The 25,734-nt window shown below is 58.5% G+C and overlaps 1 protein-coding gene across 1 annotated transcript; it reads left to right on the top strand.

Annotated features, from left to right (window-relative positions):
• The first annotated feature begins 1,596 nt into the window (after window positions 1-1,596).
• On the top strand, window positions 1,597-17,340 carry CHAF1B (chromatin assembly factor 1 subunit B). Its single transcript, XM_045852568.1, has 14 exons — window positions 1,597-1,664; window positions 2,448-2,616; window positions 3,424-3,556; window positions 5,547-5,664; window positions 6,020-6,123; window positions 6,529-6,625; window positions 8,344-8,428; window positions 9,955-10,048; window positions 11,118-11,187; window positions 11,283-11,374; window positions 13,211-13,364; window positions 13,935-14,381; window positions 16,150-16,241; window positions 16,781-17,340. Exons 2-14 carry the CDS (start codon window positions 2,491-2,493, stop codon window positions 16,870-16,872), a joined length of 1,704 nt encoding a protein of 567 aa, XP_045708524.1. The 5' UTR covers window positions 1,597-1,664; window positions 2,448-2,490; the 3' UTR covers window positions 16,873-17,340.
• The last annotated feature ends 8,394 nt before the right edge of the window (window positions 17,341-25,734 follow it).

Raw genomic sequence — 25,734 nt, 5'->3', positions numbered from 1 at the left:
CTAAAAGCATCAACCAGCATTTATACAAGAATCTGTGTCAATTCTTTTTCCTAAAAATGCCTTGAAGAGGTGGCTCTACAGACGAACCTCTTTTTTTTTTAATTTATTTTTAGAGAGGGAAGGGAGGGAGAAAGAGAGAGGGAGAGAAACATCAATGTGCGGTTGCTGGGGGTCATGGCCTGCAACTCAGGCATGTACCCTGACTGGGAATCGAACCTTCGACACTTTGGTTCGCAGCCCACACTCAATCCACTGAGCTATGCCAGCCAGGCAGACGAACCTCTTTTATCAGGTAGAAGCAATGCATCCCAAGATACTTGTCTCCTGGTCTTCGAGGAAGCTCATGCGTAAACTGTCCCATTGGGAAAAGTATCCCATTTCAAAAGACCTGCATTTATTTCTGCCTTCTGACTTACAGCTTTTAAAGGTTATATTCTGCTTTTTAAAAGCATCTGACCACATCTGCTAATCGAGGTATAATGTAAGCAACCCAGGCACTGAACAATCCTGTAGCTTTGAACTCCAAGATGTTCTAGAAGCCAAAATGTAAAAAACACATCTCATTTTTCACTTGCAAAAGGAGAAAGAAACCTGGTGGATTTCAGTGCCTTGATACCTAGAGAGAAAGGGAGCGGAGGGGAAAGGTGGGGGAGTCTGGGAGTCGTGTGGGGAGGCTTTCTTCCGCAAGGTTGCACAGGACAGCACTAGTTTTGCAAATCCCTTGGCCTTGAAGGCCCAGAAACCTGCTGTTAATGAGCACGAGGAATGTCCATCTGTCAGGGTCAATCTCACATCCGCCAACCTCCTGGACTAATGTATGCAACCAGAGTACCAGTTCATTCCCAGTAAGAGTTAAAATTGCCTTTGAAACACACATACCGTTTAACCTGCTCATTCCTGTCCTAAAGCTTCGGGGTCATTGCCCCATCCATCCTGTCCCATGACAGCACCCCCTGCGCCACTGTGCTCTGTGGTCAACTGTGAGTTTCTTTAGCTCGAATCCCCATTTCCCAGCGCTGCTCATCCCAAACTTTTCAAACCTCCTTTGAGCCTGCAAATCCCAACTAACCTTGTCCTCGGAACTGGTAAGAGCACATGGTTCCTTCCTCGCTCCTTTTCACTATCTTTTTATTATGCCGCCCTGTGTACATGCATGCGCACAGGAGGCCGAGGACAGTGTCTGTATTTTAGTGACGTTTGAAACTCTGCGTTTCAGACCAACACAGAGCCCGATACAGGTCACACCTCTCGAGTATTCGCTGCCCCAGGGGAAGACCAGGGGGTCCTGGGCGGGTCTCGGGCTCCCAGCCTGCAGGACCGCTCGCCTCCTCTCACCGAAAGGCGAGTCAGCCTCGCCGTCCGCCGCGTGCCCAGCGCGGGCACACGGCCCAGCGTAGAACTGAGGCTCAGGCTACCGAGAGAACGGACCCACTGGGGACGAAGGGGTCCGACGAACGATGGGAGAGCTCACCCCTTCGCCCACCCGGACGCCGGGAAGTTGAAGGCGGCAGGAGCGAGCCCTGATTGGACGACTCAGCGGCGCGGGACAGCGCTCACCGCCCGGGGCGGGGCAGGGCGCCCCGTGGCCCCGCCCACGCGAGCGCGGGATCCGTGGCGCCCGGGAACCGGCGCGCGCCAAGGTGTCGCAGACTGAGTCCCTGCAGGTACGCTTCCCGCGCTGCTGGCTCTCGCGTCCCGGTGTCCCCGCGGGTCTCCAGACCGGACCGGGCCGGGGAGACTGGCTCTCTCTGAACGCAGGCGGCGGGGGCCCGGGATAGCTCCGGAGCGGCGTGCGTTCGGGCGGCGGGTTCCCGCCAAGCCTCAGCCCCGCGCTGTCTCTTTCCCGCCAGGCCGGGTCTCGGCTTCCTGGGCCGAGCGCCCTGCCCTTACAGCTTGGGGACCGGGTCGGGGGTCCCTGTCCCGGGAGGCTCCCTGGCCCGGCGGCCCTGCCCCTGGAAAGCGGGGTTCCCGCGCGGCCCCGGCCCTCTCTTTTTGCAGCCCCCGGGCAGCCGCCTCTTCCTGGGGACCACTCCCCCGGTCACCCAGGCTCCTGGGAAGTGGGGTTCCCTCGTGGGCTCGGCCCCCTCATTCTACAGCCCCCTCCTCCTGGCAGTCCCCTTCCCTCCCCGTGCGGCCCGGCCCCCCAGCTCTGCCGGAGTGCCCCCAAACCCCACTAAGCGGGGGTAAGGCCGGCCTCCTGATTTTCTCTGCCTGTCGGTCTGTTTTGCTCTTCTGGATGGACGGATGGACGGACGGACGTAGCAGGACAATCTCAAAAGCAGGGGCTCGGCAGAGCATTCTAGTTGGAATTTGCAAGGTCTTGTGTCAAGATGTGATCGGCCATCTTTTTCATAGTTGGGGGTCCTGGCTGCTCACGAGCGTTCAGGTTTCCTGCTTGATACAGTTCATTCCCAACGACTCTCCGCTTTCCTCTGTCTTGTGGGAAGGAACCGGCCGAGGACCATTCCTGCCCCTCGGCGACGCGGCAGGATGAAAGTCATCACGTGTGAAATCGTCTGGCACAACAAGGAGCCGGTGTACAGCCTGGACCTGCAGCCGGGCGCTGCGGGGCGGACCCACCGGCTGGCATCTGCGGGCGTCGACATGGTCGTGCGGGTAAAGCGGGCGCCGGGCGCAGGCGGCGGGGCACGGGCAGGCAGCCGGAGCAGCCAGCCTCCTCCGGTCTTTGATTTTCAGTGACAGTATTGTGCCGGGTTCCATGAGCTGGCGCGTGTATGATGCGTCCTCACGGTTCAGGGAAAGTAAAACCTTTCGTTTTAATTTTTTAATTCAGTTTTTTATTTATTCATATTTAGAAACAAAACCGATGACCGCATTTCAGCGTATTATTTTGCATGCGGATAATCGTTACTGCTTTCTGGAATTATGCTTTTAACGCATAAGCATAAATAAAATAATTAAGAACATTTACATAGATACGGAATTAGTACCACCCATGTATAATGTGTATCCTTATTTTTCTCTCAAAAATGTGGGCAAAAACGGTGCGTGTTATACACGGCAAAATACGGTGACGCCCACCAACTCAGGCTTCTTGCACACTTCCTTCTTTAGACCGGGGGGGTGAGCCTCAGGGCCCCCTGGGAACCAGGCAGCAAAAGAAAGCCGCTTCCTTTCGTGGTCCTGTTCCCTAGACTGAGGGACCTGGGATGCCCATGGTTTTAGGGCCCTGAGCCAGGTTCCTGCTGGGGAGCAATCTGCACCAGAAGGAGGTGGGAGGGAGGGCAGCGGGGCAGGGGACTGTTGGCTTATGTTTCAGATAGAGGTGCCTTCATTTTCTGTTTCAGAAGCAAAACTGCATGTCCTCCCTGGAAATGAGCGTAGTGGGGTGTTGGGTCAGCGTGCGCACTATGGTGGGTGCCCACTCGCTGTTTCTCTGCATGACCGTTTCGGTATCCGCAGATCTGGAAGGTGGAGAAAGGACCGGACGGAAAGGCCATCGTGGAATTTTTGTCCAGTCTCGCTCGCCATACCAAAGCCGTCAATGTCGTGCGTTTTTCTCCCAACGGGGAAATCTTAGCCTCGGGGGGCGACGGTGAGTATCGGGCTTCAAAATCCCTTAGGAACTGCATACCCGTGTGTCTCGCGGTAAATCGCGAGATTTGAGCCAGGCAGGCTTTTTTATTTTAGAGGTCGCTGGACCCTGACAATCCATCACTTAGATAGCTTAGTAAAATAAGAATAATGTTCTGGGGAGTGTGAGCAGATGGAAGACAGCAAACTTAAACTGAGAAGACCCACTCGAGGGTGGCCCCCCCCACCCCAACGGGCCTCCACTGGGCGGGTTTGGAGACGCGGTGTTCATCGATCTGCCGGAGTCTGGCGGCCCCGTTCTGGCCTTGCCTGATTGTTGGTTTAGAGTTTATAAGCGATCACAGTCTGTTCCATGTTTCTGTGTAATTAGTTAATTAATTGGCCCTCTAAAGTATGTTTGTTTGGCGGAAGTAGATTGCTTTATACTTTCTGCTTGTGCTTAAGTGGCATAAAACTTGTCCAGCAAACTCAAGAACTGTCTGGAGGCTTTGGCCCGTAGTTAGTAATAGTGATTTAGCCAAGGGTCTTAGAGTTTGCACCCTGGGAGCACAGGTGGGCTCTGTAAGGAAAGAAAAGTGAAGATTTCTCACAGTCAAAAGCGCGTTCTTGAGAATTGTCAATCCTGCATTCCTAGCCATAGGTCGGGTCCAGGACAGTTAACCAGCAGGCGTCAGGCGGTGAGGATGATGGTGCCAGGTGGTCTAGGGTGGGCGCCATGGCCTCGGTCACACCCGGTGTCCTGGGTAAGGGATGTCAGGTGGCCTGGGTCCTGGGCGATCAGGGGGTTCGTTCCCTGGAGGCCGGGAGTGTGTCCAGATGCACATCCAGGCGTTGGTGCAGGATGGGAGAGTTCACGAAGTTTGAGCTCCCAGGTCAGTTAGAACAAGGACAGTGTCTTTTCTCCCGCTTCCACCTTCCTAATGTGAGTAATTTTAGCAGCTCCACTGTATATGTCCTCCGAGTCTACTCTTCAAACTGGACAGAAAAAGCCATGCTTTAACACCAGAACGGTCTGGAAGTCAGTGCAAAATAAAACCGAAATCTCAGACTTGGTTTGCAGGAGGAAAAGAGCCCTGGTTATTAAACTCGGTGCCGGAGGGCCTGAGCGGGTCTGCAGAGGGAAAGGAGGGGGTAGGGACATGCCCTGGCGGGGCAGGCCGGATATCTCCGGTGAGGTTGCCCAGGGCGGTGAAGTCCTTCGGCCTTGGAGGCCCAGGGAGCTGCCGTCGGCACGTGGGGAGGGAGTGTCTGCCTGGCAGGGCCTATGTCGGCTGGGCTGGGCTGCCAGGGTTCCAGTCCCAGAGTGAGATCGAGCGTGTGTTCCGCCGCCTCCTTTATGGCCCCCCTGCAGGCAGTCCTGGGACGGAAGCCGAGGCGGGGGGGAAGGGCGAGTGGTGAGCGTGGAGTCAGCGCGGGCAGGGAGGGCCCAGACAGTCGATGACGTCAGGCTGACCTACGCGGCCCGTCCGTGATATTGACAGCCAGCACCCAGATGGGTTACCGTGCGCCAGGCGTTGGGCCGTAGGCGCTCTGCAGGTGAACTCAGGTACTCCTGAGGCCCGTGTTCTCTTATCCTCCCCGTTTTACAGGTGAGGACTCGGAGGCCTCACGTGACTTGCCGGAGGCCACACAGCTAGGGGCGATGGGCCAGGCCTGGTGTGTGTCCGTGGCTCTTTGTGGCTGCTTTTCCCTTACTCAGTCGTGTCTAGGTAGTGCCTGTAGGTTTGTTAACGCCATCAGTCGCTTTGCGGTGGTGTTTGGCCGGCCTGGGGACCCTTCTGTTGAAGGCGACTTCGTGTAGCGCTGGCCTGGATGAGTCTGATTCTGGAGGTTCCGTTCAGAAGGCAAGCCTGTTTTCCCCGTCAGGATTCTTAGAGGTCAGCGGTCAGGGCCCTCGTCGGACGACAAACGTGTTGTTTGATCGCCCAGAAATCCGGACGGGCGCAGGGTGCACTACGGCGCCAGCCGCCCTTGACCGACCCCCTCCACAGATGCGGTCATTCTGCTGTGGAAGGTGAATGACAACAAGGAGCCAGAACAGATCGCGTTTCAGGACGAGGATGAGGCTGAGCTGAACAAGGAGAACTGGACCGTCGTAAAAACCCTCAGGTAGCAAAGCGCCGGGAGGGGCCGCGGAGTGATCCGTCTCTACCTTCCGAGTGCATTACCCCGATGGGCCTTTTGGCTTTCGTATCCAACTTGACACTTTTACTTAGGCAAGACAGAAATAAGAGAACGGTTTTAAAACGTAAAAGCAGGCTTAAGATGGGTTTTCTTAGTGTCTGCTATAAGATGTTCCTTAGTAGAATGAATCCATTTTAAAGACACAAATGTCCTTGAATGCAGTAAGTCACAGCTACAGCGAACCCAGTTCCAGCGGCCGTTTCGGAAACCCCATGCGAACGTGTGGTCCCTGAGCTGGCCTTCTCTCTTCTCTCCCCTCCTTTCCTTCTCCGGGTTCTAGGGGCCACCTGGAAGACGTGTACGACATTTGCTGGGCCACGGATGGGAACCTGATGGCGTCCGCCTCGGTGGACAACACGGCCATCGTGTGGGACGTCAGCAAAGGTAGGGCGTTGCTGCCATCAGGGGAAGCAGGAGTCTAGGGGTCTAAAGAGCCGACCTGCTCTCTTTAAAGGCGTCAGAAGGCTTTCTGCAGTGAGTTCAAGTCAGGGGGCGGCAGAGCAGGGTGGGGGTTCGCCGGTGTGCCCTGGGCTCAGCGCAGCCTCTGTCGGGCTGCAGTGTGCTTACCCGGCGGCGGGTCTGTCTCTGCCGCGCGGAGCTCCGAGCGCCTGGGAGCGCGGGGCCGCGTGGCGTCGTCTTTGTGTCCGCAGTGTCTGACACAGAGTTCGCTGCAGTCTCGCCGCCTACTGCGTGCAGAGCAGCATTGTACAAAGACAGTGATGTGTGATGGGAGTGTGCCCCGACTGTGCTTAGCAGGTTTTATAACGCTGCTGTGCGCTTTTCTCACAGGACAGAAGATCTCCATCTTCAACGAACATAAAAGTTACGTGCAAGGAATAACCTGGGATCCTTTGGGACAGTATATTGCTACGCTGAGCTGTGACAGGTACGTTAGTGTAAGACAAACTGTCTTTATTTACCTGGAAATTTCTGCAGAGGTGTTTTATCACAACTTAGCCGATAGAAACCATGGCCTAGCTTTGATTCTTTCGTTCCCAGTTTCATATAAAGGACATTGTCTTCTGTTATTTTTACAGTATAAGAAAAATTGGAAACCGATCAGGGCAAGTGCCTGACCTGAAGTTAGTGCTTAGTAAATCTTTTTTTTTTTTTAAGATTTTATTTATTTATTTTTAGAGAGGGAAGGGAGGAAGAGAGAGAGAGAGAAACATCAATGTGCGGTTGCTGGGGGCCATGGCCTGCAACCCAGGCATGTGCCCTGACTGGGAATTGAACCTGCAGTGCCTGGTTCGCAGCCCATGCTCAATCCACTGAGCTACGCCAGCTAGGGCTTTCACAGGCAACTTATAAAGAAAAAGTCTTTTATAAACATGACTTACGAAGATGTACCTAGTGGTAGGGCTAGATATTTTACTTTATTTTTTTAATTTATTTTTTAAGATTTATTTATTTTTAGAGAGGGAAAGGGAGGGAGAAAGAGAGAGAAACATGAATGTGCGGTTGCTGGGGGCCGTGGCCTGCAACTCAGGCATGTACCCTGACTGGGAATCGAACCTGCGACACTTTGGTTCGCAGCCCGCGCTCAATCCACTGAGCTACTCCAGCCAGGGCTACTTTATTTTTTATTGTAGTTTACTATGGCAGTGATTTTAATGAGACTATCTAAATTAATATAAACATAAAATCAGTTGTCCTTTTTGAAAGGAGGGCTTCCTGCTGGGTTTGCTGGGATAATTGCATTGAATTGTGTTCTTGGAACAAAGACTTTAAAAAATCAGGGTGCCAGGCCCGCCACTTGTCAGTCAAAGTAGCCCTACTGAATATTTATCGACTGCTTTTAATCCCAGTACATTTAAGTTCAGGCGGCGCTGGAACGAAGTAATATAGAAAAGTCAGTGTGTATTTTTCATAGAATCTTCTGCTGTATTCCCGATGTTGTTTCTTTTCTTTTTTTTTAAGGTTTTATTTATTTATTTTTAGAGAGGGAAGGGAAGGGGAGAGAGAGAGAGAGAGAGAGAGAGAGAGAGAGAGAGAGAGAGAGAGAGAGAGACATCAATGAGCAGTTGCTGGGGGCCATGGCCTGCAACTCAGGCATGTGCCCTGACTGGGAATCGAACCTGCGACACTTTGGTTCACAGCCTGCGCTCAATCCACTGAGCTACGCCAGCCAGGGCGTTTATTTTCTGATTATGCTTTCACTCAGGCAGCCGGGAGTAAAATACATTTCATTCCACCAGTGTGAGCAAAATGCGTCCCCAGCAGCCAAGTTTCCCAGCTGGTGGTCCCTGAGGGCGACACTGTTCAACATGCAGTAAACTCCGCCACAGCCAAGCAGGCCGCCCCGGGCCAAAGGTCCAGCCCCGGAGAACCAGGCCAGGCCTGACGCGCACCTTACCTGAGAGGCTGAGACGTTCAGTGAGAAATGAGAGGAGGACACCTTTCTCCACTTTGTTAGTGACAGCCTTTCAGTGGCTCCTGCTGAAAGCCAGCTCCGTCATTAGTTACGTGGGAAAGTCACCGGTAAACGGCTTTGCAGGCCGGAAATCGTGGAAGTGACCTTCGATGTCGGTGACAGATTGATCCTGTGTGAAACGGCTCCTTTGCTGGGAGACGTCACTCAGACTCCCTGTTTCTTTCGTTCAGGACCCTGAGGGTGTACAGCACACAGAAGAAGCGTGTGGCTTTCAACGTGTCGAAGATGCTGTCCGGCACGGGCGCCGAAGGAGAGGTGGGAGCCGCTGGCTTTGCTCGCTGCAGAGCGCTAGCCGGGACGTGGGCGGTCTGAGCGCCCCCCTACCCCCGTATCTTGCAGGCAGATCGCTGTCTCAGTGACACCTGGACCCCAGTAAGGTTTCCTCTTGGACAGTCCAGGCTCGGCTCAGGTGGGGGGCTGGCCTGTCTGGGAATGGGGACGTCTCTGGGCGCTGGAGGACAGTGGTTTCCAGCCCTGGCCGCCCTGTGGAGTCACCTGGGAAGCATTAAAAAATACAAATGCCTGGTCTCCGGCCCCAGAGGTGTGCCTCACTGGGCTGGAGGCAGGCAGGGCCTACGGGATTCCGAGGTGCCGCGGGGGTCAGGCCCACGGGCCTGGGAGGACCCCAGCGTCAGGTGCAGGAAGGTAGGTGGGTCTCATGGTGGATCGTCGGCAGCAGGCAGTGCAGCCTCTTGGCGGGCGGAGGCAGGTGGAGCGCCCAGGTGGCCGGCGACAGCGGGACCCGGCCATTGGGCTGGCGTTCGGGAGCAGGGGGATTCTGCTCTTAGAAGGATCTGGGTGAGTCAAAGTAGGATCCTAGCCCTGGAGGAATCGAGGCTACGGGGCAGGCGCTCAGCCTGAAGGGAGAGGCCACTTACTGGCAAAAGAAAGGGCCGGGTGCCGGTGCAGCCCTGGGGTGGTGGGGTGTGGGCCGCAGGGGCCTCGGGCTGGCTGATGCTGCCTCATGCTGCCTGATGCTGCCTGATGCTGCCTGATGCTGCCTGATGCTGATGCTGGCTGATGCTGGTGCTGGCTGGTGCTGGCTGGTGCTGGCTGATGCTGCCTGATGCTGCCTGATGCTGGCTGATGCTGATGCTGGCTGGTGCTGGCTGGTGCTGGCTGATGCTGATGCTGGCTGATGCTGGCTGATGCTGATGCTGGCTGGTGCTGGCTGGTGCTGGCTGATGCTGATGCTGGCTGATGCTGGCTGATGCTGGCAGGGGCACACCCTGTGTGAAGCGGGGATAACGCTCCGTGGATTCTTGGGGATCACAGTCTTACTGTTCGGGAAGTGCTGGCGGAAGCAGCACAGACGGTCACACGGTGTTCAAGCAATGCTTGGAAAGATGGGATTACCAGTTTAGTAACCTACTATATTCTTTTAAAAAAAGTTTTCGTGTGGTCAGCAACCCTGAATTACACACACAGACAATGAGCAGAGGACGCCCGGCCGTCTTCCTGCTGTCTTCCCGGCCCCCCCACACGGACCACTGGTGCCCAGGGCTTTTCAACTCACTGTTGAACCATGCACCCACACATGTGGACACGTACATGGGCACACACACACGCACATGCATGTACACGTGGGCACAGACACACAGAGTTTCTGTGAACAGAAAGGATCAGTTCATGACGAGTCCTCAGGCGCGTTTGATGCATGATACATTATTTCAGGTTTACTTACCATGGTCAGCAATGAAGGGTCATACGAACCTTAGGCATCCGTGAGCCTTCCTTGTGAACGTACGGGTTTGGACTAATGTGTAACCTTCGGGCCACAGGCGAGAAGTTACCGGATGTTTCACGACGACAGCATGAAGTCCTTCTTCCGTCGCCTGAGCTTCACCCCCGACGGGTCTCTGCTCCTGACGCCAGGTGCGTGGGGCAGCGCAGGGCCTCCCGGGGCCGGTCTGAGGGCTCAGACCTCTGGTCACCGCCAGGTGTCTAACAGCGAGTGCGGTGGCAGAGCTGCCGTGTGGGTATCGGGCAGAGGCCAAAGCAGGGATAAAAGTGGAAGAGGAGGGGAACCAAGGAGGATGGATAAAAGGGGGGAAAAGCATGCATTAGTTTTCTGTAAGTTGACTTGCATGAGCAGTCGACTCAGAAAAGCAAAATGAGGAAGAGTCTGAACAACACTCCACTTTGTAAAGAAACCAAAGAACCCACCACGTGCGTGTACCTGCGGGTCAGGTAGGCTGGTTGTCACGGTTACGGGAGCCTGGAGGAGATGCAGGGGTGACAGTCGTGTGTCGGCAGACACGTGGGCAGGGAAGGACAGGGCGGGGCCGCTCCCGCCCTCCCGGTGGACACGAGGCCGTCCCGGGTGAGACGGGGCGTGGCACTGCGTCAGACGGGGGTGTCCCCACGGCAGCTGCATGTGACTGTCATTCTCTGCCAGGGTCTGGCCTGGCTCCGAGGGCATCCTGGGGTGAGCGTAGAAGAAATCTCGGGCACGGGCTGCCCAACCCCCAGCGCCCAGCCGGCGTCTGCAGGGCCTGGAGACTTCCGCAGAGGGCCAGGCCTCCCAGTCCCTCGGGGGCGGGGGAAGGCCCGGTCCCAGCGCTTGGGTGGCAGCCGAGGTCCGATCTGAGCACGCAGCCGGGGACATCGTCACAGCCCCGCAGCAAGGACTGGCTGGGTTCTCAGGCAGAGGCCTTCCGGGGAGAGGGTTCCCCCTTCCCGTTCTCCCTGCCCGGGTCTGGAGGTGGCTCCCAGCGGCCCAGCCCCTCAGGGGAGGTGACACCCAGGTGAGAGGACAGGCGGCTAGAACCAGAAGTAAGGGCTGGGCCCGGACTGTGACGAGGTGTGTGTTGGTCCCCAGTCCCAGAAACGGTGCCCGGGGAGCACCCTCCCCGGAAAGTTATTTTACGCACCAGAAGTGGCCGCTCTTGGGCTTTTGCTGGCGAACAGCTGAGTGACGCTCTGCCTTTTCCCGCCTCCCCAGCCGGGTGTGTGGAGTCCGGCGAGAACGTCACCAACACGACCTACGTTTTCTCCAGGAGAAACCTGAAGAGGTACGGGACCGGGGAACTGTCCGAAACGCCCCCTTTCTTCTTGCCGCTGTCGGGCAGCGGCGCCTTTTTCTGAAACCCCCTTCCTCCCTCCGCAGGCCGATCGCTCACCTCCCGTGTCCCGGGAAGGCGACGCTCGCCGTCCGCTGCTGTCCCGTCTACTTTGAGCTGAGGCCAGCGGGGGAGACAGGCACGTGAGCACCCAGAGCTGGTGCGGGGTGTTCTGCCGGGCGGGCGCGTCACCAGGGTGGGGGGTGACGTGGAGTTTCTCTCGCGGGGAGAGGTGAGCAGGTGCGGTTGGCTGGGTTGTGTCACTCGTGGGAGCTGCAGTGAGGACCGAGGTTGGCAGGACGTGTGCCCGGGGCTTGCTCTGTCCGAGCACACTTTTCTCCGCCGGGAGCAGCTTTAAAGGAATATCAGTGCCAGTCTTTTTTTTTTTTCCACGGAAGCAGGTTGAAAGCCTCATTATCAATTTTGTTAAAGATTTTATTTATTTATTTTTAGAGAGGGAAGGGAGGGAGAAAGAGAGAGAAACACCAGTGTGTGGTTGCTGGGGGCCATGGCCTGCAACCCAGGCATATGCCCTGACTGGGAATCGAACCTGCGATGCTTTGGTTCGCAGCCCGCGCTCAATCCACTGAGCTACGCCAGCCAGGGTCATTATCAATTTTTTATGCAGCATGATTTTGTTTGAATTGGATTTTTCTTTGTTTTTTAACTTTTTCCTCCCAGTTTGGGGGGTTTCGGTCATTACTTCTTCAAATATTTTTGTCATCCTCTCTCTGCGCTTCTGCAGCGGCCCCACCCGCCCATGCGGCCGTGCGAAGTCGCCCGGCAGCTCGCCAACACCCTGCCCCGTCCCTTCCCCCCACAGGGTTGGGTTGCGGGTGGCGCCTTGGCTGTCTGGGGCTCCCTGACCTCTCCTCCGTGTGGTCTGCCCGTGGTGCCGTCCGGCGTGTCCTCTGTCCGTCTGGGACCTGTCGCTTCCCCTCTGAACTTCTGTGTGCGTCTTGCCTCTCCGCTTGCTCCTGGGCCACGGGGGGCAGTTGTTTTCACTCTGGTCACATCTTTGTGTACATGGCCTTGCTTGGGACTGCTTTTTCTTCCTGCTCTCTTGGATGTGGTGAAGGTGGTTGGAAACGTTTCACTTCCTACGGGTCCTGCTGTTCAGCTGTGCTGGGGGCATCGCAGCCGCGCTGAGTCCAGGGCGGGTCTCCCCAGGGGGAGGCGGTGCCCGCCGAGCGCTCTCCTTGCTGCCCTGCCGGGAACAGGGGCTCCTCCCATGGCCGGTGGGAATGCGCCGTCTCTGGCCGTGCGCGCTCGGGGGCGGACCTTTCTCTCCCGTCTCCTCACCCACACGCGCTGAGCAGCGCCCAGCCGCAGACGGACGGCAGCTCCCTGGTCTCTGCTGCTGCAGCCTGGACCCCAGCGCCGGCCCCTCGTCCCCTCGTCCACTCGGCTCGGGGCAGGTGCCGGGCCTGGACACCCCAGGCAGGGAGCGCGGCCGCTGCTGCGCTTGGCGCGTGTGCTTCCCTTCCCTCGGGGCGTCGTCCTTCACGGCCGCCGGCCAGCGCCCTGAAGCATCGCCGGGCAAATGGGGTCCCAGGCTGGAAGCAGAAGGTGTTTTTAACCCTCTTGAGTTTTTATGTGAATGGGTATAATTAACCAGAAAGAACACTCAGGCGTCACTTGGCGCAATGTTTCCAGGGGACCCCGCTTCTCCTGATCAGAAAGGACCCGTGGGACTGCCCTGCCTCGTTCACACCGCCCCCCCCTTCTCCTTTCTCTTCGTCCTGGGCCTCGGGTGCCCTGGACTCTGGGTGCATGCATGGTTCCCATGTGTTCCTACGCTCAAATATAAAATGATAGAGAGGTCGGGATTCCTCTGTAAAGCGTTAGTCAAATCACACCGTGTGTGTCCCCTGAGAAAGGGCTTTGGGAGGAGAAGTTGTCCTTTGTGTCCTGTGGGAACTTGTCCATTGCCTGTGTGACTGTCCTCCCTTCGTCCCCCTCCGTCCCCCCGCAGACGGGCCTTCCCCGGGGCCGCTGGTGGCCCTGCCCTACCGCCTGGTGTTCGCCGTGGCTTCCGAGGACTCTGTGCTCTTCTACGACACGCAGCAGCTCTTCCCTTTCGGCTACGTGTCCAACATCCACTACCACACCCTGAGCGACATTTCCTGGTGAGCGGCTCGGGCACTGGAGGGCGGGCAGCGGAGGGAGAGTGGCCGGTCCCCTTGGGCCTGGGGGCACTGCAGGACAGCAGAGGACTTTTGACCCTTAGAGACCAGTTTTTTAAAAAGGAAGGGACATCGAAAGGAAAGCCATTTCTGGTTTGCAGTACACTTCCTGTGGTCACAGGGCGGCGGTGCCGCTCAGACTGCCCTGTGGGGCTGGTTGACCCTTGTGACCTGGGGGGTGGCCCTCGGGGGTGGCCCTGGGGCCTGTGGTTCGGGGGCTCCCCAGGCCATGGTTGGGGGGCAGCCAGCACCCACGAGCTGTCCAAGGAATTGCTGTGCACTGATTTCCGCCGAGGCCCCAGCCCCTCGGCTCCCTGTTCCTGCCCGCCCTGCCCCGCCCCGCCCCCGCCTTCTCAGGCCCGCCCACCCGCTCTCTGAGCCGTGGTTTTTCCTTCCAAAGAAGCTGGCGACCTCGCTCGGCCTTCCCATTTCTAACTCGTAACGGGGGGTGCGAGGAGTGGCCCGTGGACTCGGGTAGAGTTTCTGACATTTCCTCCTGCTTTGGGGACAAAGGTCCAGCGATGGGGCCTTCCTGGCCATTTCTTCCACTGATGGTTACTGTTCCTTCGTGACATTTGAGAAGGATGAACTTGGAATACCTTTCAAAGAGAAGCCAGATTTGAGCGCGGGAACTCCCGACACAGCGAAGAAAACCAAGAGCCAGACGCAACAGGGGTCTCCGCCAGGACCCAGACAGGTCGAGGGGACCCCCACCAGCAGGGTCCAGGACCCCAGCAGCCCCTGCACAGCGCCCGCTCAGGCGAAGCTGGCCCCAGCCCCAGCCCCCGCCCCCGCGGCGGCCAAGGACACGCCCCCGGCGGCCGCCGCAGCCCGAAGCTCCACCCCCGCGCCCTCGGAGGAGAGGAAGGCCCTGCAGCAGCCCAGCAGTCAGAACGCGAGAGGGCCCCCGCCGCGCAAGGTCGCCCTGAACACGCTGCAGGCCTGGAGCAAGACGCCCCGGTAAGGACTCCCGGCGGAGAAAGACCCGCGGAAGGGCCCCCGCTGTGGCAGGTGAACTTCCATCCAGGCCTGTCGCAGGGCCGCTGTGGCTCCGCCCTCCGGCCAGGACTGTCAGCTGCCCCTCCCCTGCTGCCAGACCCTGAAGGCTGGGTGACAAGAGCCCTTGGCCCCCGGAGGCCTCTGCCTTCACCGTCCCGCGGAGGCCCTGGACCTGTGCTCGGCTGCCTGGGCCACGCTGGGGTCCTCCCTCAGCCCTCTGCTCTGTCACTCCCCTTACACCTGTAGCCGGTTTCGTTTCTGCTTGGTCCCCTGCTGGTGACAAGGCCCGAGGGCGGGAAGTGCGCCCCCTGCTGTGCCCCGGTCTGGCCCACAGCACTAACGGGCGCTGCACGGTGGGCGGGGGCTCAATGGGATATCCCCAGGCAGTCTCTGCCGTCCAGCAGACGGGCTCCCGGTGAACGGGGCGTCCGGTCGGATGAGCCGTCGTCTCTGGTGACGGTGGGGCCGTGTTTGTTGGCCCCTGTTCTCGCCGGGCGGCTGGTGAGCTGCCCGAGTTCCCTGCCCCCTGCCGCACAGGGGCCAACTCCGCCCTCTGACCCTCTGTTTTCCAGCGCTGTGGCCGCCAGGCACCGTCCCCTCTGTCAGCTGCCTTCTCCACCAGTACCCCGCCCCGCCCCCACCTTCTAGACAGACCGCACAGGGAGGCGGCCGGGCGGAGGGGGTGGGTGGCAGAAGGCGCTGCGAGCACCCTGCCCCCCTCTCCGCAGCGTTCACGCGACTGCACCGGCAGAGCCACGGCGGGGGTGGGGGAGGGTTCGGCGCGGTGTGAGTCGGACTTCTTTCTGCAGACACACTAGCACTGTTCTGTTATTTCTTTTTCATGTGGGGGAGGGAGTGGGGAGGTGTTCTTTGAAATAGTTTTGCTATTGCAGTTTTCCCTTCTTAATATCTTTTTTTAAAATTATTTATTTATTTATCTTTATAGGGGAAGGGAAGGAGAGAGGGAGAGAAACATCAATGTGTGGTTGCCTCTCGTGCATCCCCCTACTGGGACCTGGCCCGCAACCCAGGCATGTGCCCTGACTGGGAATCGAACCACGGTCCTTTGGTTCGCAGGCCCGCGCTCAATCCACTGAGCTATAGCAGTCAGGGCCCCTCTTAATATCTTGCAAGCTTCTTGCACCTATAATTTTTTATTTATTTATTTATTTTTAGAGAGGGAAGGGAGGGAGATAGAGAGAGAGAGAGAGAGAAACATCCATGTGCGGTTGCTGGGGCTTATGGCCTGCAACCCAGGCATGTACCCTAGCTGGGAATCGAACCTGGGACACTTTGGTTCCCAGCCCGTGCTCCATCCACTGAGCTACGCCAGCCAGGGCTTAATTTTTTAAAAAATAATAGTTGTTCAAAATGAAGATTGTGGGTTTTAAAAAGGCCTACCTACGTTTTGGGGCTTTCCGTAGTAGAAACCATGTCCACTAGCAGGCTGTTTGGCATGCCGCCGGCAATCAGACCCACGCAGGCCTTGGCGCCCGCAGACGGCTGGTGAAGGTTAAGTTCGCTATTGCAACTGCAGCGGTTTAACCTCGTGCATGGACAACTTAGTGACCCAACAAGTGGGCGCATCAGCCTTGCGTCTGACGCCTCGAGGGAGAGGGTCGGCTGCAAACGTCCCACGTTTCCTTTGGGTGGTTTTGAAGTGTGGTGCTCACACAGTTCCCACGATGCCGATCGCCACGCACCCCCTTCCCCCTTTCTGTTAACCCAGGAGAGTGAACCTGACGCCCTTAAGGACCGATGCTCCGAACCCCGAACCGAGCAGTGTGGTGTCCATGCCTCCCACCGAGGACATGCAGGCGGGTGAGTGACAGTGGTCCTGGTGCCGTGTCCTCAGAGGTAGAATACCTCCTCTCCTGTCCTTCTGGAGATGAACGTCCGCTCGTTCTGAGTCAGCGTGGAGGCGGCAAGGATGCATCTCAGCGGACACACCGCCAGGCCCACCGCTGCCCCTGTGCCCCCGGTGGGGAGACCGCACCCCACCCCCCCAAACTGTGCAGGGGGTGGTGTGGGTCCAGCTGCTCAGCCGGGGCGCTGCTCACACTCTTTGTCGTGGGTGTTGTCCTATGACTGCAGGGTGTTCATTAGCACCCCTGGATGGTGGCACCCCATGCCCCCGACTCACGACCTGAAACATCCCCAGACAGTGCCCACTGTCCCCTGGGAGGCCAGTGGCCCCCGCTTGAGAACCGCTGGTACAGACCCCCCCACCTCTCGGAATACAGGGCCTCGCCAGGCGTGTTAATTCCGTGTCTGGGCTCAGAATCTTTTCTCTGAACGTCAGCTCTTAACTGCAAGAAGCCCTCACTGACTTGCCACCCTTGTGTGTGCTCACGTTTCAGAGACGCCTGGAGACCCTCAGGGCAGCTCCCTGGAGCTGAAGCGGCCCAGGCTCGGGGGAGCCAACGGCAGTGCCCAAGGTCCGGACCTTTGAGGACACCTGTCTCGTCTCGTGCTGGAAAGCCGCCAAGTCTGGGGGCCCCCGTGTGCAGAGGGAAGGGCGTGGGGCCGAAGACCCCAGAGGGCGTCAGAGGGACCTGGCAGACACTCCTAAAAGGGCTCCTGCGATGAGACGCACAGGGACCGGTTTTCCTCCAGAAACGTTTCCTCCCGTATATCGGATGCGGCTTACCTCGGGGTGCGCCTGTGCGGACGGGCCACACCCCCTTGCGGATGCGCGCGGGGGCCCTGGACTAGCCCCGCCTTCCCTGCCGTGAGAGGCGGGCTGAGAGGCGGGCGCTGCTGCCCGAGGCACCTCTGTGGACGTGCGGCCCCACGGGCAGCCCCCCGCCGCCGCTCTCGCTGGAGCTGGGAAGCGATTTGTGAGGGTTCGTTCCCTGGAGCTCTGGGGAGTTTGAATGGTTTTTAGATTTGGTTTTAAATAGCTGACTGATTCCTGGAAGTTGTTATATTTGATTTTTGCTTTCCGGTTTTAAAGGTCATATGTTCATTTTAAAAAGTTAATAAACTAGAGCGCAGTAGGGAAAACCAGGCTGGGCCCTGGCCGGGTCGCTCAGTGGGGTACAGTGTTGTCCCGATTCGCCGAGGTCGCGGGTTTGATCCCCGGTCCGGGCACAAACAAGATGCAATCGGTGAATGCACAGGTGAGGGGAACAACAGGTCGACGATTCTCTCCCTGTCTCTCTCAAATCATTTTTTTAACAAGAAAGAAATAAGAAACTTAAAAAAATAAAACTAAAAAACAGGTTGGGAGTAGGGGTCCCCGTCATCTCACACCCCAAAAGGAGCCCTTGTTACTGTTTTGGCCTATTTCCTCCTTCACCTTTTAATTTTATTTTTGTGGTTTTTTTTTTCTTTTTATGGGGAGAGTTGAGGTTTTACTTTAGATGCCATTGGGTATCCAAATAGGTTAACTTCTTAGATTTTTCAAAGCAAGAAAACATAACTTACACTTGACGCCTGTGCCTCTGCCCCCTCCGGTCCCAGGAGGGGACCAGGTCTCTGTCCTGCTGGGAAGACAGGGCAGTGAGGCTGCTGCTGCAGGAGGCGGGGGGCGGGGCGACAGGGAGGTGGCCTGTGTGGCAGCTGGTGGAACCCCGTTCAGGAGCTGGCGCTGAGAAGAGGTGTCACAGTGGCAGGAAGGTCAGTGCCGATGCTGTCACTGCGGCACAGCGGACACCAGGCAGACAGGTGAGGGTGCCGCACCCGGGGCCTCCTGCCCCACCTGACCGATGTCCACACGAGCAGGAGCCAGCGGTCAGGGGCCGCCCGCCGCGTCTCTGACCCGGAATGGGAGAAGACACCCAGGTCAGCAGCAACGGGGGGAAGAAGTGGGGGAAGCTTCCTTTGGTTTTTCAACCTGTGACCTTAACACAATTAATTTGCCTGGATTTTAGACAGGAAGGAGGCAAACGGGGCCACGGACCATGCGGAGAACTGGAAGGTGGCCGCCTGCGGGGTGGTCCCCACGCAGGTGTGGGCCCCACAGCACGGAGACATTTTAAAGTGTCAGGAGTGTCTGTTTTGGCCAGAGGTCCCCCACGTTGTCTGCCCTTGAGACCCCTTGAGGAGCTGATAGACACTGACAGCTGGGTCCCCTCCGGAGGGTCCAGCCGCAGTGGTCTGCGCTTGGCCTGAACCTCGGGCTCCTTTCAAGGTCCTCGGGGGACGGTGACCTGCGGCCAAGGTTGGGGAGTCGGGAGAGAGCTGTCCCGGTCAGGAGACGTCTCTCCCGGTGGGCGCTGTCCTCTGAGAGCGCGTTGTTGCATCTTGTTCCTGCGTCTCCTCTGCATCATCATGGACTGTCGGGAAAGAATGTTTCTTCACTGGGGCTCCAGAGTGAAGGGGACACCTGGACGGGGCTGCCTGCTGGCTCTTCAGGGGAGAGAGGCTGCCTCCCTCTTCCCGCCGCCGCCGCCGCCGGGGAGACGAGCGCTTGAAGCCACGTCCCTGTGCAGGCAGGAGTGACCAGGGGCCGTGTTCTCGGGGCCACCCCCGTGGAGGAGCATGTTTGTTGGGTCCCATGCGTCTGTCTCTGCAGCAAGAACGGGGAGGGGTGGGCAGGACCCCTTCGGTGTGTGTTTGCAGGCGCGACTCATCGTCTGCGGCCGCCACCTTGCACGTAAACGACAGTGTCTCGGAGCTGGGGCAGCATTAGCTCCGTGTCCTGAGCCACATGCTGGCCTGCACTGGGCAGTTCACCGGGCCTGTCCCCCAAGCAGCAGGAGCCTGGCTGGCAGCTCCGGCAGCCTGAGCCCCGGGGCGGCCGCTGGTGAGAACTTGGCACCTGGGTTGGCAGCTGCATGGGGTCTTGTCTGGCTTGTGCACTGCGTTGCCTGACTTCGGCAGCAGCTCCGCGGGGCAGGGGGGCAGGGGCCAGTGGGATGGGCTGGCTGCTGGCAGGACCTGACGTGGGTTCCCTGGGGCCTGGGAGTGGGGCTTGGGGACCAGAGCCTGCCCCCCGCTTGTGTGTCTGGGGAAGAAGGCTGGTGGGGTTCCCAGAGCGTGAAGCTGCCATTACATGTGGGGCACACAGTGGGCGGGGCCCCAGTGGGTGGCCGGGCCTGGGCCATCGTGGAAGCCATGTGAAGCAGGGGGTCCCCCAGGACGAGGGCACTTCGGCGGGAAGTCAGAAAGGGTGAGGGGCGGTCGGTCTTCCCAGCCGCCGCCCTGGGCCTTGCTGGAGGCACACCTGCGTTTGAAGGAGGCCGGGGACCCCCCACCGTGGCGCCTGTCCTGGGCTCTGAGAACTTGGAGTCCAGGGGTGGGGGGTGGAGGGTGGAGGATGAGCGGTGCCCCTCCTGAGCCTGGGGTCTCCCGGGGCCCCCGCAGCTCCCCTTCCTGTGTTACTTTGCTGTATTTCAGTCTCTGCTCCCTCTCACCTGCGGGGGCGGGGGGTGGTGGTGGTGGTGGTGGTGTATATCTGTCCATCTGTGTGTCTTCAAGACCGATGGGCCTCGGACAACTTACTTCATCTGGAGAAGTTGGTTTCCAGCTCCAGGAACTTGGACTTGGCCCACTTTCACGGGGGCGGGGGAGGAGGGCAGAAAGGAGAGAGGGGGTTAGATGGTTCTAGGCAAGCCCCTTCCCGCTGCACACTCGCACACGTGCGCGCATTCCTGTGGCCACTAGGTGGCACTGTCCCCACTGGAGTGGCCCCGGGTCAGGGCTGCCTCAGCCTGAAGGCTCTGCCCCTCCCCTCCCTCCGAGTGCTCCCTGTCCCTCTGGGGCTCACCCAGCACGGCCTCGGACACTGCTTCAGTCCCCGGGGGCCACCCCTACAGGGGAGCCCTGTTCGCCGGGCTGGGTGCTGGGTGGGCCCCCGAGCCCAAGTCCCGCCTCCGTCAGCAGGAGAGAGAAACGGCCACTCACCCGGGTCCCCTAGAGAAGCCCTTCTTTCTCCCCAGCCTTGGGCTCTGTGGGGCAGCGAGTCCCGTCACGGATGCTTAGTAGTGAGGCCGTGGGGTCGACACCTCTCTCTCCCTAGCACTCAGGACGACTCGACGTCTCTGTCCTCGACCCTCACGACCCTGGGAGAGGCGGGACAAGCGCAGTAGGGAACTCGGCACTGAAATAAGTGTGGGTCCCTCCGCCCTTGGGCAGCACCCTCGCAGGGCTGAGGACTGTGTGTTGGGGAGGAAGTCCTCAGGGGTCGGCCCTCCCCCGGCCCTGCCTGCTCCAGTCACCTGCGGGGCTTTACAAACAGAACCAGCCCGACCCAAGTCTGGGCCCTGTGGTCAGCCGTGGTGGGGGGTTGCCCGACCAGATGCCTGCATTTCACACAGCAGGTCCCACGGGCAGCTGGCCTTGAGCCCCACTGGGTGGCCAGACGTCAGGTCTGGAAGCTGCATCAGGGAAGGGCCTTTATAATACGCTTGAGTTGACTGGTTTCGTGACAAATATCTATGTTCTGCTGCCCAAGAAGACGCTGACTCTTGAAGGAAACTCTGCCACTCGGCTTCCACCTAAAAGGACAGAAACAAACAGGTGCGGTACCTTCGAAGCCGGTCCCAACACTCACTTGTTCCACACCAGGGGCCCCGTGTGGTGAGCTGGGGTCACGGGAAAGGATGAACTTCAGCCCTAACTGGATGAGTCCTCGGGCCGGCCACCAGGGGGCGGCATTGCTAGCCCTCAACTCCACAAACTTTTTTCCCCACCCCCCACAAACTTATTAATTGATTTTATACTTTTTTAATTAAAGGATTTTTAATGCTATTCTGATAAAAGTAGTATTTATCTATTTGCAATACACTTTATGTTTATTTCATTATGATTAAGTGCTATTTGGTCCAATGAGTTTTACAAATCCACGTCGTATACGGAATCAGACCACACCGTGGGAACTTCCCATACACATAGCTGCCTTTAGAAGGTGCTTATGTTAAATGTAACCAGAGGTACAATGAGTTTGAAGAAGCTCACCTCAGAAAGGCTTGTTACTTCTTAAACCAAAGAAGCTTTAATGACTTTTTCCTACACATGAGCAACAAATACATCCGCTGGGCCTCACAGCTGTGCAGAGACACCTGTGCTAAGACTTGTTGCACTGTCTTGAGACGGAAAGCAAGACTGGGAGTCACCTGAGTGTCTGTCAACAGGGGATGGGCTCAGTGACAGTACCCGGGGTGTTATGCAACCGTTAGCCCACATGGGCTGCTGGGGTGTGGAGGATGGATGGTGGCCAGGTGGCGTCAGGAGCTGAGGGGGTGGGCCAGGCCAGGGCGGGCTGGGCCAGGCCACCGGCCTGGGGAGCTGAGGGGCGGGTGCCCTTGAGGAGTGTGTGGAGATCACGACGACAAGTGCAGTAAGGAGGCCGGGAGGGAAGAACGTCCAGTTGTAAGTCACAGAGACTGTGGTTAACTCCTGAGAGTTCCGTCTGAGAGCCGCCCAGCGTAGGTCTTCGCCATTCTCATCACGAGAGAGAAGTTAACACCCATCACCACACATAGTTTCTACGCTTACGGCGGTCATAATTTCACAATATGCATATACTCAAATCATCGTGTCGTATGCCTAAAATCAATGCGATGTGGTGTGCTGATGATATCTCAATAAAACTGGAAGAAAAGGCCACAGCGGCAGTGACTCTGAGTATTGGTGAGGTTATTCGCTGGTGAGGAGAGATCCCAGAACTGCACTGTTGGGAGGGCTGCCCAGATGTGCAGCTCAGAGCAGGAAGCAGCCGGCCTGGCAGGACGGCTCCTGTCTGCCCCATTTCCCTTAACCCAGGAGAGGGGAGACTGAGGCCCACACTCCCTGTAGGACGGGCAGGTGCCGAATTTGCTTCCAGAAGACGAGCCCCAGGGCGGCGCTCTTTACCGCCACCCACCGGCCGCTCAGAGGCTCCACCCTCCTCCCAGTGCCGGGGCGGGGGCGGGCACTGCGCATCACAGCTCCGTCTCCCTCCGCCTCCACTCTTCCCGGGACGGGGAGCTCGCCGCTTTGTGGGCTCGACGGCTCCGTTTCCGCTTGGCCTGGGTGGCCAGGGCCCCCACCCGTGGGATCAGCCCAGCCCTGGCTGTGTCCTCCGAGCCGCACCCTCTTTCCAGGAGTTCAGATACTGCCGCCTCCCTGTGTGGGGCGTTCTCTTCCAAGCCAAACAGGCCACGGGAAGCGCGGGACCTCCGACCCGGGGAGCTGCCAACCCGCTGCCGCAGTGCCCTGGGTGGCGTGCGGGCTCAGCGGAGGAAATGACAGCTCCGTGGAGCAGCCCGCCGGAGCGACAAAACCAGCTCTGTCTGGTCTGGGCTCCAGTGAGTCACTGGTTATTTTTACTTCTAAAGCCAGAGCTTCGGCCTAATGGGGGGCTCCTGTTTCCTGGCTGACGGAGCAGATGGAAGAAACACACCGTGGCGGCCTGTGCAAAATGCAAGACCCCGCCGGGCGCTGGGGGCGCGCAGAGCGAACGCAGGGGGCGGCCTGGCCTTTGCCGCATCTTCCGGTTGGTTCCTGGTGCTCGGCCGCCCAGCAGCCCGGGGAACTGTGCACAGGAGTTGTATTCTCCGCCGCAACACGGCTTGTCTACGTGCCAAACTGGTGAGAAGGTGGGACTCAGAGCCTTGGGTGAGACGCCCCCAAACGCCACCTTGAAGGGAAGTCGGTTTCTGTGGGCGGGTACCCTTCAGTCTGGCTGTGCTCAACTCTGCCACACTGAAGTCAGAACTGGTCCTTCTTCTCCGGTCTCCTTTCTGCCCCTGGACGTGGCCGCACCGGGCCTCAGTGCTGGCTCGATGTGCGGTGGGGTCCCGGGGGAGCTCCGCAGAGCCCAGAATGTTCCGTGGAGGGCCTTGAAGACGGCCGGCCAGCGGGATGCCTTGGGGGAGGCTGAGCTCTCCACCTGCCGGAAACACCTGGCCCCCCCAGCCCATCCGATCCGCAACACCCCTCGCTGTGATGGACCTTCAGGGCTTCTGCTGGCAGAAAGGGGGCGGCCCTGGGCCCAAAGAGCTGGACTGGAGTCCAGCCCGCCACCGAACAGCTGTGGCCTTGGGCGAGTTGTGTGGCCCCTCTGCGCTTCGGTTTCTCTGGGAAAGATGGGGCACCGACACCTACGGCCTTCCCGGTCAGCGAGGATGAAGTGAGACAGGGCAGAGCCGGAGGCTCTCACAGAGCAGCACGAGTGTGAGTGCTTTGTTTTGCTCTTAAACTCGAGCACCTCTGACAGAAAGTCCGGGCATTGTCTCTGTCCCCGCGGAGCTGGCCCAGGGCGGGGCTCTCACACCCAGCACCAGCAGCACCGTCTCCTGCGGGCCTCCCCTTCTGGCCCTCGTCCGCCACCGAGCCAGCCATCAGGGGGTGCTTCCAGAGGGGAAGGCGCCTCCCTGCCCTGCTCCCTGGGCGGGTCACTCACCCCACCACTGCGCAGAGTCTGTGACCTCACGGAGAGCAGGGGCTGGATCTTTCCATAAAAACTGCAGACATTACATACATCATAAAATTTACCATTGTAACTGTGTTTTTGAGTGTGCGATTCACTGACATTAATTCTGTTCGTCAGTTCATGCAAGCACCCACCCATCCACCCACCCACCCACAGACCTCTCCATCAGCCCAGCCTGAAACTCCGTGCCCAGCAAGCATGGACTTCCCACCCCCTCCTTCCGTCCCTGGCAGCCCGCACCCTGCCCTGTCCCTGTGAACTGGCCTGCTCCAGCCCAGATACTTGACAGAAGGGGAACCATCCCACGTGTGTCCTCTCGTGACTGACGCCTTTCCCCGAGCGTGGTTTTCGAGGTTCATCCGTGTCACCACGTAATTCCTTTTTGGCGTCTGAACAGTATTTCAAGTACTTTAGAGCACGTTTTATCGACGCATTCATTGGCGGGGCACTGGGCTCACTACTTCCCTTTCTGGCTGCTGTGAGCCGTGGGCACCGGCGTGCAGCCACGTGCTCGAGTGCCATATCTCCGTGCTTTGGGGACACACGCAGATGGGAAGGGCTGGGTTACACGCTCTAACTCGTGGAATCGTGCCCCCAAAACATCCTGTGAGCGTCTCCACTGCCGGTACCTCAGAATGTAATGTTACGTGGAACTAGGGTTTTTACACAGGCAGTCGTGTCAACATGAGATCATTAGTGTGCGCCCCCATCCACTGTGACTGTGTCCTTATAAAATAGGGAAATTTGGACCCAGCGACGGGCACACGCAGAAGGGAAGCAATGTGGAGACCCCGGGAGAAGACGGCCATCCGTCCACAGCCAGGGAACGCCCGAGGCCACCGGGAGCTGGGGGAGGGGGCGGGACAGATGGTCCATCACAGCCTTGGGCAGTACCGACCCTGCGGACACCCCGATCTTTGACTTCTGGCCTCCAGAAGCTCCAGACAGTAAACTTCCGTTGTCTAAGCCGCCCAGGGCACGGCACTCCGTCTCGGCAGCCCGGCAAACTGATGCGTGTGTGGCTGTCTCCGTGCCTGCCGGACTGTTCCCCTCGGGGCTGTCCTGCTTTACGTTCTCACCAGCCGTGAGAGACTCCCGGTTCCTCCGCGTCGCCCTCAACACCTGCTCTTTCCTCTTCTTTGCTCTACTTTGGCCGTCCTACTGGGTGTGCGGCGGTCTCGCAGGTGGTCCGGGTCCACGTTTCCCTCGAGACGAGTGATGCTGAGTATCTTTTCTTGTGCTCATGGGCCGTCCCTATATCCTCTCCCCCTCACCTTTAAACCCCCAGTGCAGACGGTAATGTCTGATATGCTCACTAAATGTCTTTTGATCTATGAATGGATGGGACTCCCTGGCCTCGAACTTCCCCGTGGCCTTTGTTAAGTGTTGGCAGTCCTTTGGGCTGTTACGGAAACCCTGTCCAGTCGGTTCTCGTGCACGGCACGAGCGCCCCCAAAGTCTGCACACAGCCTGCGTGTCAGCTCCTATGTCTGCTCCCAGTGGTTTCTCCCCTGCTTGTCATCAAGTGGCCTTGAAGCAGGTTGCCCAGACTGGGATAACAGGCCTCGCCTGGGCCTGTCCCCGCACGTCAGCCTGGTCGTCACACTCCCGCCACGCTGTCCTCCCGTCTGCCCTGGACCTGCGCGGGGCCCCTGCATGGGCTGAACCCCGTGTCTGGGGAGCCCTTCGCCCGCTCGCCTCCTGACCGGCTCACCGCGGGCCTCCGGGCCTCGCCTCCACCTCCCCGACCTCCTTCTCGCGGAGTCCCGCTCAGCATTCATTCTCTCCCACCGCTGTCCGCTCGTGCTCTGCGCGGCTTCCATCACAGCTGGTGCTCATAAATTCTTTGGCACGTAAGGGTTTCGCCTGCTTACTCTAGACTACAAGTATTTCCCCTTTATTGGAAAACAGAATAGAACCAGCGCGTTGCCTGGTGCCCGACCAAAGCTAGAC

The sequence above is a fragment of the Phyllostomus hastatus genome, unplaced genomic scaffold (genome assembly GCF_019186645.2).
Source record: "Phyllostomus hastatus isolate PE091 unplaced genomic scaffold, TTU_PhHast_1.1 phas_contig_948, whole genome shotgun sequence".
Classification (NCBI taxonomy): domain Eukaryota; kingdom Metazoa; phylum Chordata; class Mammalia; order Chiroptera; family Phyllostomidae; genus Phyllostomus; species Phyllostomus hastatus.
Note: the sequence above shows the minus strand (reverse complement) of the source record. Positions and strands in the feature narration are given on the sequence as shown.